At 37.6% G+C, this 11,715-nt stretch overlaps 1 protein-coding gene across 1 annotated transcript in view; it reads right to left on the reverse strand.

Annotated features, from left to right (window-relative positions):
• Positions 1-11,715, reverse strand: part of LOC103659731 (aldehyde oxidase 4-like) — a 55,897-nt gene that overhangs the window by 36,911 nt on the left and 7,271 nt on the right. The window contains exons 4-10 of the mRNA XM_008687327.1: positions 10,509-10,617; positions 9,173-9,299; positions 6,092-6,153; positions 3,396-3,479; positions 2,731-2,811; positions 1,513-1,657; positions 1,171-1,263 (exon numbers count right to left, since the gene is read on the reverse strand). Of these exons, the coding sequence (XP_008685549.1) occupies positions 1,171-1,263; positions 1,513-1,657; positions 2,731-2,811; positions 3,396-3,479; positions 6,092-6,153; positions 9,173-9,299; positions 10,509-10,617 (701 nt within the window). The remainder of the gene's footprint in view (positions 1-1,170; positions 1,264-1,512; positions 1,658-2,730; positions 2,812-3,395; positions 3,480-6,091; positions 6,154-9,172; positions 9,300-10,508; positions 10,618-11,715) is intronic.

Here is an 11,715-nt window from a genome sequence, read left to right on the forward strand (position 1 = left end):
GTTAAAAGTGTGCTTATAGGGAATGCCTTGAGTAGTGATATCATCTAGTTCATGCATTCTCAAGGAGGATAATGCCAGCCCAAAGGGGGTGAAGAAAATCTTACTCTTTTGATGTATAAAGCTCTGATATACATACTATACATAAGCAGATACATGGTCTATCTATGGTGTTAAAATTTCATGGAGGGATGATTAGGGGGAAAATGTCTATTGCTCCCTAGTGAGACAATAATGAAAAGGTTGAGAAACACTGACTTAGTGTTATAGGCTCTCCCTCCTCCCCAGTCCCTTCACTCCCACCCCACCCTAACCAAGTACCTCCACACCTTACTTCCAACCCTCTCCTGTACCAGCCTGGCCTCCCCTTGCTCCATTTCTTCCTATGAGTCCACTGATATGAACATTGTAACAGGTAAAACAAAAAAATGAATGGGCAGATTGACTTAAAATTAGCAGATCAGAGGGGAAAGCAGACAATCTGATTTCTGTTTACTCATTGGGGAGAACGTTATTCTAAAATAGAATGTTTACCACCTATACACTGTTATCTATTAAAATGCTGAGTTTGGATATGTTTCTCAGGTAGCCTTTTTCAGTGCATTATGTGGAAGGAGAACTTGACTAGAAGTAAGAAACCCTGGAATCCAGTCCTGATTCGATCATGTGTTAGCTGTGTGAAATTGGGGAATTTACTTAAGTCCTTTGATTCTTTATCTTCTTTAGAAGAATGGAGACACCAAGGCTACCACCTGCTATCTCTGCCTTCCAGGACTGTCATGAGGATCAAAAGAAACAAGAGATGTGAAAGCGTTTGGTAAATTGTGAAAAGACCATAAAAATAAATAGTTAAATTTAAATTTTCAAATTTTGTGTCCCAGAATTTATTTTATTTTTTGAATGTGTGTGGGTATAAGCTGAGCCCTGAGCAAATTTCTGAGTCAGGGAGTAATATCTGGTAAGAACCTTTCCTACAAGCCAGCCAATGTCTTAAGTCTCCTTATTCAGTCAATTTCTCAGTTTGATAAAGCTCATAGAGGACACATAGTAGACGCTCAATAAATATTTCTGAATGAATAAATGAGGTCAGATATTCTATGAAATGCTCAAATAAGGCCAGTGCATATACTTACTCATAGCCTACCAATGATCAATGTAAAAGAAGGTTCATACCATCATCTGTGTAGTCCACAAAATATAGTTCTGGAAGCCCAAGTGGAGATATGAAAACTGGATGGAATTCACCTCTGAATTTAATGCTAGGTCCTTAAAGAGAAAATCATTTAAAGCAATTAGAAAAGGAAGTCAATGGGTGCTAACAGATGTTGCTCACTGATAATCTAGAGTGAAAATTGTGATGCAAATGACATATTCGCAAAAGAAAACAATGAAACATTCTAAAGGACCACAGGTATCTATTAATTAAAATGAACTGCATTTATGAGAGTTTAAAAAGAGAGACAGATGTCTAGGTTACCTAAGCTAGACTAAGGAACATGCTTAAAAACCACCCACCCACTGCAGTGTTCCCCATGATGAGGGGGGCTTCAGGGAAATTGGTTTTCAGCTCCAGAAGATCACTGAGGGTCACAGGGGTGATCCAGGTAGTCCTCTCCCCTTGGAACATCAGCCTTCTCTTGTTTGGATCTTCTGCCATTCTCTGCAAAGAAACAAAGCCAATAGGCTTTTGAGTAAGGCTACTGAACTACATGCCATGAGTATATCCACTGCTCTGGTTGTCCAAATGGCCTGATGGGTCATTTTAGTTTTCTGAGGTGACCTTCCTTATATTGATCAGGAAAGGATGGCCTGTTTGAAACTACTTAGATTGATAAGATCCATGTGGGCACCACTGAATAAACATCATAATAGGTATCTGTCCATCACCAACTGCATATAGAGTAGAGCAAACTACCTATATTTGTGAAGTGAGTGCCTGAAGAGGAGGCAATCATGGTATAGTGAAAGTGTCTTGGTCTGAGATTAAAGGACCAGGCTTCTTGTTCTAGGTCTGCCCTAACAGTGACTCAAAGGGGCCTCATCTTTGGGGATTAGGTGTTTTGGTATGACAAAAATTGCTTCTAGGCAAAATTATCCTTGAAAAATCTCTTACGTCATTTACCAGGTAAAGCGTAATTTTTTTTTTACAACTCTGTGTGTGTGTGTGTGTGTGTGTGTCACGTGTGTCTGTATACTCTTTAAATAGTGAGTCCAAGTTCTCACACTCTGAGGGGTGCATGGGGATTGTGACCTTTTGGGAAGCCAGTAGAATCATATCCCTCATCTCACATTCTCTTCCGAGCATAGTCATAGAATAGAATGTTGAGCATACACACTGTTTATATTATTCTATTTCTCTTCCCTGAGTTGAAATCACATAGGCTAATAGTAAGAATAATATAATTCCATTATAATAAGTATCGTTTTACAAAATAGCTTCACCATATCTCACAGTGTAGCTATGTGACCTTGAGTAAGTTACCTATACTCTCTGAGCTCAGGATCTTTGAGTGAAGGGGTAAACCAAAGCAGCTCTGAGGTCCTGGCAGTACCACTCTTGTAAGCTATCTGCTTGAAATTACTTTTAGTGGAACCGAACAAATTCTTAACAGTGGGTTATCACATAGGACACACTTCCAAATTCTAATGTCTAAAACTCAGTGATTCCAGAACATACAGCAAAAAGGCTTGTACCACGTCATGTTATGAGACAACAAAAGTGAAGTGTCTTACTATTAGTTCAGGAGGGAATATAGGTTCCTGGGATGGATCCAAGGGCTGGAATTCATCTTCATTATACAGTTTGGTACACATCTCAACAAAACAAAACAAAACACAAATGGAACTTCAGCGTTACTGAAAGATGTACAGGAATTTCTAAGTGTGAGACTTCAGATTCAGGGCCACACCTCTGACACGCTTTACACAAAATGGAGGTGCCAGAGCCACAGCATATCCCTGAGTAGAGTCCTTCCCACCCTCACAGGACTGTAATGGTTTCCTGGCAGATTTACTGGACTCTGGGCTTCCTCTTTTGGCATCAGGAACTAGGGTTTAAGCTTCTGTGCTGGGTCTCGGGTGTTATTAACAGATACTTATTTGCTATGAGCATGAAGATGCACTGCTTACAGCTCTCATAGTACTTGTTGTGCGGAAGGGTGGTGGTACACCGATTAAGGCACAGAAAGTTGTAATGCTTCTGAAGGAAAATGCTTATGTGGTGATTGGCCTCATGAAAGTCATGGGCCTGTTAATTTTTGAAGCATTTTAAGACTCTTTACTTCCTGAATTCACTTCCTTTTACTTTACTCACTGAAAAGAACAGGAAATGAATACATTTGGATTTATGTGGGTATTTTTCAGTTAATCCCAACTGAAGTGGAACACAAGATACTTACTTTTTCCTGTCTATTTACAAAAGACCTCTCTTCTTGATCCATGCAACATTTTCCTGATCCTTTCAGTCCACAAATAGTTGATTCCTTAGGAAGTAATGCAAGAATTTAAAACAAATTCACTGGTCAGTTCTTAAAACATCAACCTGAGTACTTTCAGTCCCCAGGCCCCACAGGAGCAATGGAAGAAGTAACAGAGCATGTCCTTGCCTTCAAGGGCTCTGTAATGGGGTGGAGCGGGGAACAAGCTATTCCATCACTGAACAATTAGGGAAAATTACAGGGAGCATGTAACCATGCTGTAATAGGGTCTTCTTAATGTGTCACTCAAATCCCAGGGGATCATGAAGACGGTCAGAGGAGGTGGGGTCAGCCAGCTAAAGCTTCCACTAGAGTGAGGTCAATGGAGTAGTTAACAAGGTGATAATCAAAAAATCAAAAAAGATGGCTTTTCTTTATCCTAAGAGTGATACAGCATGTATCTTTAACAAAGTCCCGGGGAGGCAAACTGCCTTTAAAACTTTCTATTCACAAAGGAAAATAAACTGAAAACCTGAGTTTTATTTGGGTGTTATTGGAGCTATTCTGAATTATTTGGATGATTCAAGTCCCAAACCATTTACCTTAATTTTCAGGACACTTCATGCAGACCCCAGGCCTGAATGCACTGGTTAGTACTGCAACTCTAGCTAATTATTTTTATCCTTGTTTGTCCTTTTCATGTGCAGAAGCAACCCAAGGCTTTGGGGTGTTTTGGAGACCTATGGTTTGACTTTGTACATGGAGTAAAGGAGACCTGGGTTCTAGTTTCTGCTTCAATACATAGTAACTGGGTTGAGTTTGTTAAATTAGGAAAATAAAACCCCTCCCAAACAGGTCTGTTTGATTTAAATATGCAAATGGTACACACTGTGTCTGACACATAGGAAGCACTGCAGAAGTGGTGATTGATATTTTTACCTATAAGGAATTTTCTACAGACTTAAGAAGGGATTTAGATTTTGTGACGATGCCGTGCACAATAAGGAACGAGTGACAAATGGCTGAATGTGGGGACCCAAGTGCGTCGATAAAAATATCGATCTTTGTATGGGTAGATTTGATCTCCAGGAAAATAATCACATAGTATTAGTTTGAAGCATGAATCATATGAAGTTGCTGTTTTTGTGAGTTAAAATGGTGGAAGACTGGCCATTCATATGGTTCATCATGAATGGTGTCTTACCCAGGATTTCAAAATAGCTGTAGTTTGCAAAGCTTTTCAGATTCTTCATTACTGGTCTAAAATTAGATTTTTTTCCCAAAGACTTTTTGGTATTTGGAATTAAATTGTGTAACTTGAATTGTTTTGGTTAACCAAAATTATATAAAATTAACTTTTACCATAAAAAATGGGTGCTAGAAATCCATCCTAACTGAAACCTTGTTGATATTTAATATTCTGAAAACTTAATACATCTCAAAACTCAGCCTCCCCCACCCTGTGCCAAACACTAATCATTTTTTCCCAATTTCCTTCATTCTGCCTAGTCCCTTAATCTCTTAACTTTGAGGATGACTTGGATTTCTTCTTAACCATATCCTTTATTGTCTGGAGGTTATGATTCTGGCAATCCCTTTCCTGAAAATTATCTTTTTGGGTCCATATTTACCACACTGGTCTAGGTCCTCATTCCCTCATTCATGGAGGACTGCACTAGTCCATGTCCTCATCCCGTTTCAGGCTTAGGCTTCTTACTGGCAGGTGCCAAGAATTTTCCCTTTGAGATACTGTTCCCGTGTTACTCCTAGCTTGAGAACAGACAATGACTATATATTGGTTACCAACTTTAAGTCTAAATTCCTTAGCCCAGAATAATATCTTTTTACTCCCTAATGCTTTAGCTATATCAGTTTCCTAGTGGAACCTTGGACAGCTTTCTTTTTTCTACTTCAATGCATTTTCTTACTTGGAATTTTCTACTGGCCTCTCTTCACCCATTCATTTCTATCACTTCTTCTAAGACCTAGCTCAAAACTCCCCTTCTCCAATGTTTCCTTTCCCTTCCCACTCATTAATTCTCTTTAATCAATGTTCCTTCAAAACTGATACACATGGTATAGAGGATATATTGAACTTTTAGTATCTTGCTTTTCAATTATGTTTTTATTATTTCTTAGCCTATATATTTTTCTTTAAAAAGTCTATAGTCTTAGTCTATTAGTCTAAAATAATATAGACTATTCCTTAGTCTATATTATAGTCTATAGTCTATATTATATTATAGTCTATATAGTCTATATTATAGTCTATATATAGACTATTCCTTAGCCTATATTATAGTCTATAGTCTATATTATAGTCTATAGTCTATATTATAGTCTATATATAGACTATTCCTTAGTCTATATTATAGTCTATAGTCTATATTATGGTCTATATATAGACTATTCCTTAGTTTATATTATTTTCTTTAATAGAGTTTGCATTTCTTGAAGTCAAGTACCATATGCTTCTTAGGAAAGTGCTTAATTTAGGGCTAAAGAAGATACATGCTAAAGGTTTATTTAAAAAATACCAACAGTGGCATTCAACAACTTTAAATGTTAGAAAGGTCAACATGAGGGTATTTTAGAAATAACTGAATGCAAGAGATGATTTTATGCAAATGTTCATCAATATATTAAATCAACTGAAAAAATTTTTTATTTTAACTTACCGCACAGAAAGTTTTTCCACTTTCTACAATTGGTCGGTATCCAGTACAGCGGCACAAGTTACCTGATTAAGAAGAGATCAGTTTTGGGGCACCTGGGTGGCTCAGTTGGTTAAGCATCTGCCTTTAGCTCAGGTCATGATCCTGGGGCCTGCTTTTCCCTCTCCCTTTGCCCTTCCCCGGCTCATGCTCTCTCACTCGTGCTCTCTTTCTGTCTCAAATAAATAAAGTCTTTTTTAAAAAAAGAAGAGATCAATTTTGAAGGAATGGTAATGAAATATATTCCCTATTTGTGCTTCGTTTTTTCAGTGAAATAGATCTATTAGTAATTAGATTCTTTTTTTTGTTTCTCTTGGGAACAGAGATGTTCTTCAAAAAAAAAAAATCTTGTGATTACATTTTCTTCCTGATATATCACAAAGGTCTCCACAATTTTTCCAATCAACTCTTCCTGCCTTATTTCCCACCCCTGTCCTAATTCATGTAACGCTACACTCCTGTAACATCTCATGTGTCTCTTTGTTAAGCTTTTCTTAAATAGTCTTTTCCCTCTCACATGTTCTCTTAGGGAGAGTATGTTCATTTGTCAGGGCCCCAGGCCCCTTTTCCATGGGGTCTGCTCTAACACCCCACCCAGAGCTGTACCCCTCACTGTCTGGATCCTTCTGCAGGCCTATCATCAGTTGTGCTAGTTAGGGTCATTTATGTACATGCTCATCTCCCTCAATGGATCTTACGTTCCTGCAGAAGGTGAGGAGTATCTTAGATTTCATGAGCCCTCCAGTACAGCACAATGGGTGTTCAATAAGTACCTGGTATTGTTTTAATCAGTCAATATTTCCAAAGCATGGTGGAAAAGGTGAGGAAACGACTGTCTTTTTACAAATAAAATGAAAAAATTCTTAGGTTATACTGTTAAAATTGTATATACAATATAAAATCATATATACAGTAGCCACAAGTATTTAAAATAAGAAAACAAAAACTATGCATAGAGAAGACTGAAAGGAAACAGAAGTATCTGATTGTGGTTGTTTTCTGAGGGCAGAAATATGAATGAGTTTTTTCCCTTTTGATTATTTTTTTTGCATTTTTCATAATAGGAATGTGTTATTTTTATAGTAAAAATAGATTTTAAATGATTATGTGAAAATTCAGTTTAACAATTTCAGAAGCATTATAAATGTGTGGATTGGGTAGGTTTAAACAGCCAAAAGTGTAACAGCTTGATGCCAGCGAGTCACACGGAAACGTGGTTAACAGGTATACTCTGTTTTTGTTTTTAGAACAAGAACAGCTTAGGAAGAAACTACATGCTCAAGAAGGGATTCAGAACATACAATCTATCTTTCTTTTTGCTAAGAAGAAAGAATGTTGCAGTGTGTGAGTTAAGAATCTCCCTTTGGAGTCTGAGGAAAGGAGCAGAAATGTCTAAAATATAACTACATGGCATGAGATACAAGTATTTAAGAGGCAATGGACACCTTCTCTCTGATAAACTATATGCAGACATTAAACACTAGAGAGATCTAGTATGAGAGTTTTTTTGTCATGTTTTTGTTCTTGGTCACATAATCAGTGACAAGTTTATAAGCCCTATGAAAGGCCCACCACAGAAATGCTAATAGTAGCCACTGCAGAAAATCTTCTGATTCTAAGGAAAAAAGATGGAAATTAAAAAAAAAAGAAAAAAGTTTCCCTTAGTCTTGAAGAGAAAGACAAGATTAAATGAAGTGGTGATTTATACCAGCTGACCATTTTAGAAGATATGTTCCATACCTAACTGCATTACTTTGAACTTTATTTTATGTTATTGTTTCCCTTAAAATATGGACATGAAGGTTATCAGTGTGGCTAGCATTTTTAATTCTAGAAAGAGCTCAGGCAAATGGATTGTGAACCAAAATATACTCTCCAAATTATCCACATCCCACATAAGGTTATCTACTTCATCAATTTAGCCAAACTTTATAGCACCACCTCCTGATGGTTGTTACGTGAATTACAGGCACAGAATCTGGGAGGAAATAATCCATCTCTCTAAGACTCTCTAAACAACAAGTAGGGCAAATCACAAGATCTCTGCTTTTTGAAGCTCTCAATTCTTCATTAGTGTGGATTATTTCATTGAATAAAGATTATCTATTCAGGTTGGGTTAAAATTATAATTGAAACCATAGGCCAAAGTTTTAGTACTACTTTATAAGAAACTAAAAACTTTTCAATGAAGAGGTTGTTGAGAAACAAAGGAAAATACTAAAGAATTTTTATATACCATTTACCATAAAATTTAAGTTGCATTTTTACTTTGTTTGAGTCTACATCTTTTCATCATAACACTGAATTTCTGTCTAGGTCTGTTTACTGAAAGGGACAAGGAGCTTTCTTATAATATTTAGAGGTTTATTTTCACAGCTTTCTTCTAAGAACTAGAGGACAGTTACCTTGAAAGTGAGTATGTTTGTTACAGAAAACTACATTTGTTAATATGCTTTTGTTTTGTTTTGTAGAAAATTGTGTTTATTCATTAAATTTGATAGTTATTTCATTTTAGGAGACTGAATTTCTCACTAAGTTTATTTGTGATAACTAGTTGCTGCCCATGACTTCCTAATAGAACCAGAACATAAAAAGTAAAGTATCTGAAAGTGTATCCTCTTTATAATTTTTTTAATTAACTGTAGTAAGTAGAGTTAATAAATGATTCTAACAGATTAATTTAAAAATAAACAACAAAGTCTCATCCTTCCCTACTACCCAAATTTCCACATTTGGAAGAGATAATATTATAAGTGTTAGAAAGAGCCTATTTGAATGCCTTTTGTAGAGGGACACTGGGATTCACTAAGGGAGCAAGATTTGTAATGAAACCAATATTGCCCCAGTTCTTGGCATCACTGCTCACAAAAGGAAGGCAATACTTCCTGGAAAGTATTAAAGGTACTAAAGAGGCCTTCATGTTAGCCAGGTGCCTGGAACCTCAATGTGTGCCACAATGTCTCTCCATGGGCTGGGATTTCCTTTTCTAGTTGCTCGGGCACTTTCCATCCTAGGCCCTGCCTACAGAGGACCAAGAAGGCTCACCTCCAAGAGCTTTGGTTATCTGCTCCAGGGTTGGCTCTGGGTGGTTCCTCAACAGTGTGTAGATGGACATCACCATTCCTGGACTGCAGAAGCCACACTGTGTGCCATGACACTTGGCAAGTCTCTCCTGGGAGGAAACAGTACGTTATTTATGCTTCAAACCTCTTGTTTCCCTACCTTGGACGCTAGAAAGGAATGCAGCTTATTTATTTAGCTTTCCAGGAATGAGTGCAGGGTAAAAGACGTCACTCTAGAAGAAAAATATTTCTATTTCTTGAAAATATTTCTATTTTAAAAAGCCTTTTATTTTTTCTCCCCTCAAGAAAAGCCTAGTGGCAGGTATTAATTAAGTGACTTTAGTCTCTAGACTGATTTCTTTACCTGTGAAATAGGAAGTGTAGCTTAGGGTACAAGTAAAATGCTTTGCAGTCCCGCTCCTGTGAGTTTTAGTCACTACCATACCTATTAACTGTGTGACCTTGGTGATTTACTTGACTTTTCTTCATTAAAATAAGAATAATAATGCTATCTATTCTGCAGGATGGTTGTGAGAATAAATGAACAAGTATATGCAAATCACTTAGCAGTCTCTGGCAGGTCATTTTCATCCCCTTCACCATTATATTACAGAATTTTTGGTGGTCTAAATGACAAAATCTATATAAATACTTTGAAAACTGTAAAGTGTAATTTAGTAGTGTTGTGCCATTCATATATTTAAGTTATGCACATTCAACTTTTATGCATTTAAAGACAACAAAACAATAAGTGGGGAACATGACTCTGTGGGTCCCTCTTGTGTTTCTTTCCCATGTGTCTCTTACTCAACTGGCTGGCTCAAGTGTGTTTCCAATGTCTTTAAATAAACATTTTTCAAATGTTTCACCCCTAAGATGAAAGCAAATATTTCATCTGTAGCTCAACTGAAAGGACAGACATTGTTCTAATGTTAGAGGGAAATGTGTTGGATTTATTGCTAGATGGCAAGTTGCTTCAGATGCGGCATATAAACCTGGTTGTAAATGTGATGGTAAATGTGTAGCAACCGAATCTCTGGGGAAAAAACTCTAATTTGTAGCTTCCATCAATTTTAATAGTATAAGGTGTCATTGTTTTAATTTAGGGTAAGGATGGAGCAGAGAAGTAAAGATATATTATAAACAAAGAAGAAATCTTGGTTTATACACCAGTCTCTAAAAAGAACCTTCATTATGAAGCACTGATTATGGCGAAATGAAAATTTAGAAGCACAGAGGATTTCAAAATTGGTGCAAGTATAGCAGACTATGTGGGATGCCTATACCAGCATCTGGTTCCAGTCCCATTACACTCTGACCTGTACGGGATGAATCCTGGTGCGAATGCTTCCTACACCTTCCACTGTTGTGACAGCAGCCCCATACAGAGAGCAGATGGGCACCAAGCACGCTGTAACTGGAGAGTGGCTGCGATGGATATTTGTAAAGAGAACACATTGGAATCATAGGGAGTGAAAACCATCATTCAGGGAGTCCAGGAAAACTCACAGGACTATATTTCCCTAAGAATACAGAGAATACTAGATAAAAACCTATAGATTTCTAGAGGTTTCTAGGAAAGAACTTACATATGGCTGGCATCAAATGGTAGAGAGAAGTGGAGAAAAAGAATAATGAAGAGTTTTGTGTAAGACCTCCAAGAGACCTTCATTCTTTATTATTTCTCATTCTAGGGAGAAGAAGTCTTTTATTCTTAAGATAAGATATAAGTCAGTGAGACAGCACACTGACTTATATAAACCCCACCATGGGATAGTTTCGCCCACTGATTTTCAACCATATGCAGCTTTTAAATATACAGACACTCTGCTTGCATGCTAGTCCAATTAAATCAGAATCTGCGGGGTGGGATCACTTCACCACTTTTTAAAGCACCTCAGCCAATTCCAATGTATGGCCATGTGTGGAAACCACCCGTTTATGCCCTTATCTTCATCATCTTTCCCACAGTTGAGTCTGTGTTAATGATGAAGTGGACGTGGTTAACACCAGATTCTCATCTCACTGGTTGGGAATGTGGCCGTGACCTCATTAGCCTAATTTAGCTCTTTATTCCCACTCAGACTAAGTCCTATTCTCTTTCAGACATGGGATACTGTCTGTCTCCTAGGGAAATTTTCCTTTATTCTCCTACCCTGGAAAACAATAAGCATGCTATGCTGCAGAAAAGACAGGGGCATCTGGATAGCTCTGTCAGTTAAGTGTCCTACTCTTGATTTTGGCTCAGGCCATGATCTCAGGGTCATGAGATCGAGCCCCACATCTGGCTCTGTGCTTCATGTGGAATCTGCTTGAGATTCTCTGTCTTCCCCTCCCACCCCCTGCACCCTTGCTCGCTCTAAAAATAAATAAATAAATCTGGGAAAAACAACAACAACAACAACAACAACAACAACAACAAGAGAGTGCTGCCTTTGGTTCCACCAGCCTTTTTGTCAAAGGTGTTTGGAAACTGCCCAGCTGGCTGGTGGGGGACCCTGAGAGAGTGCTTGGTGTACAGAGAAA

Source organism: Ursus maritimus, unplaced genomic scaffold (assembly GCF_017311325.1).
Source record: "Ursus maritimus isolate PB19 unplaced genomic scaffold, ASM1731132v1 scaffold_1, whole genome shotgun sequence".
NCBI lineage: Eukaryota > Metazoa > Chordata > Mammalia > Carnivora > Ursidae > Ursus > Ursus maritimus.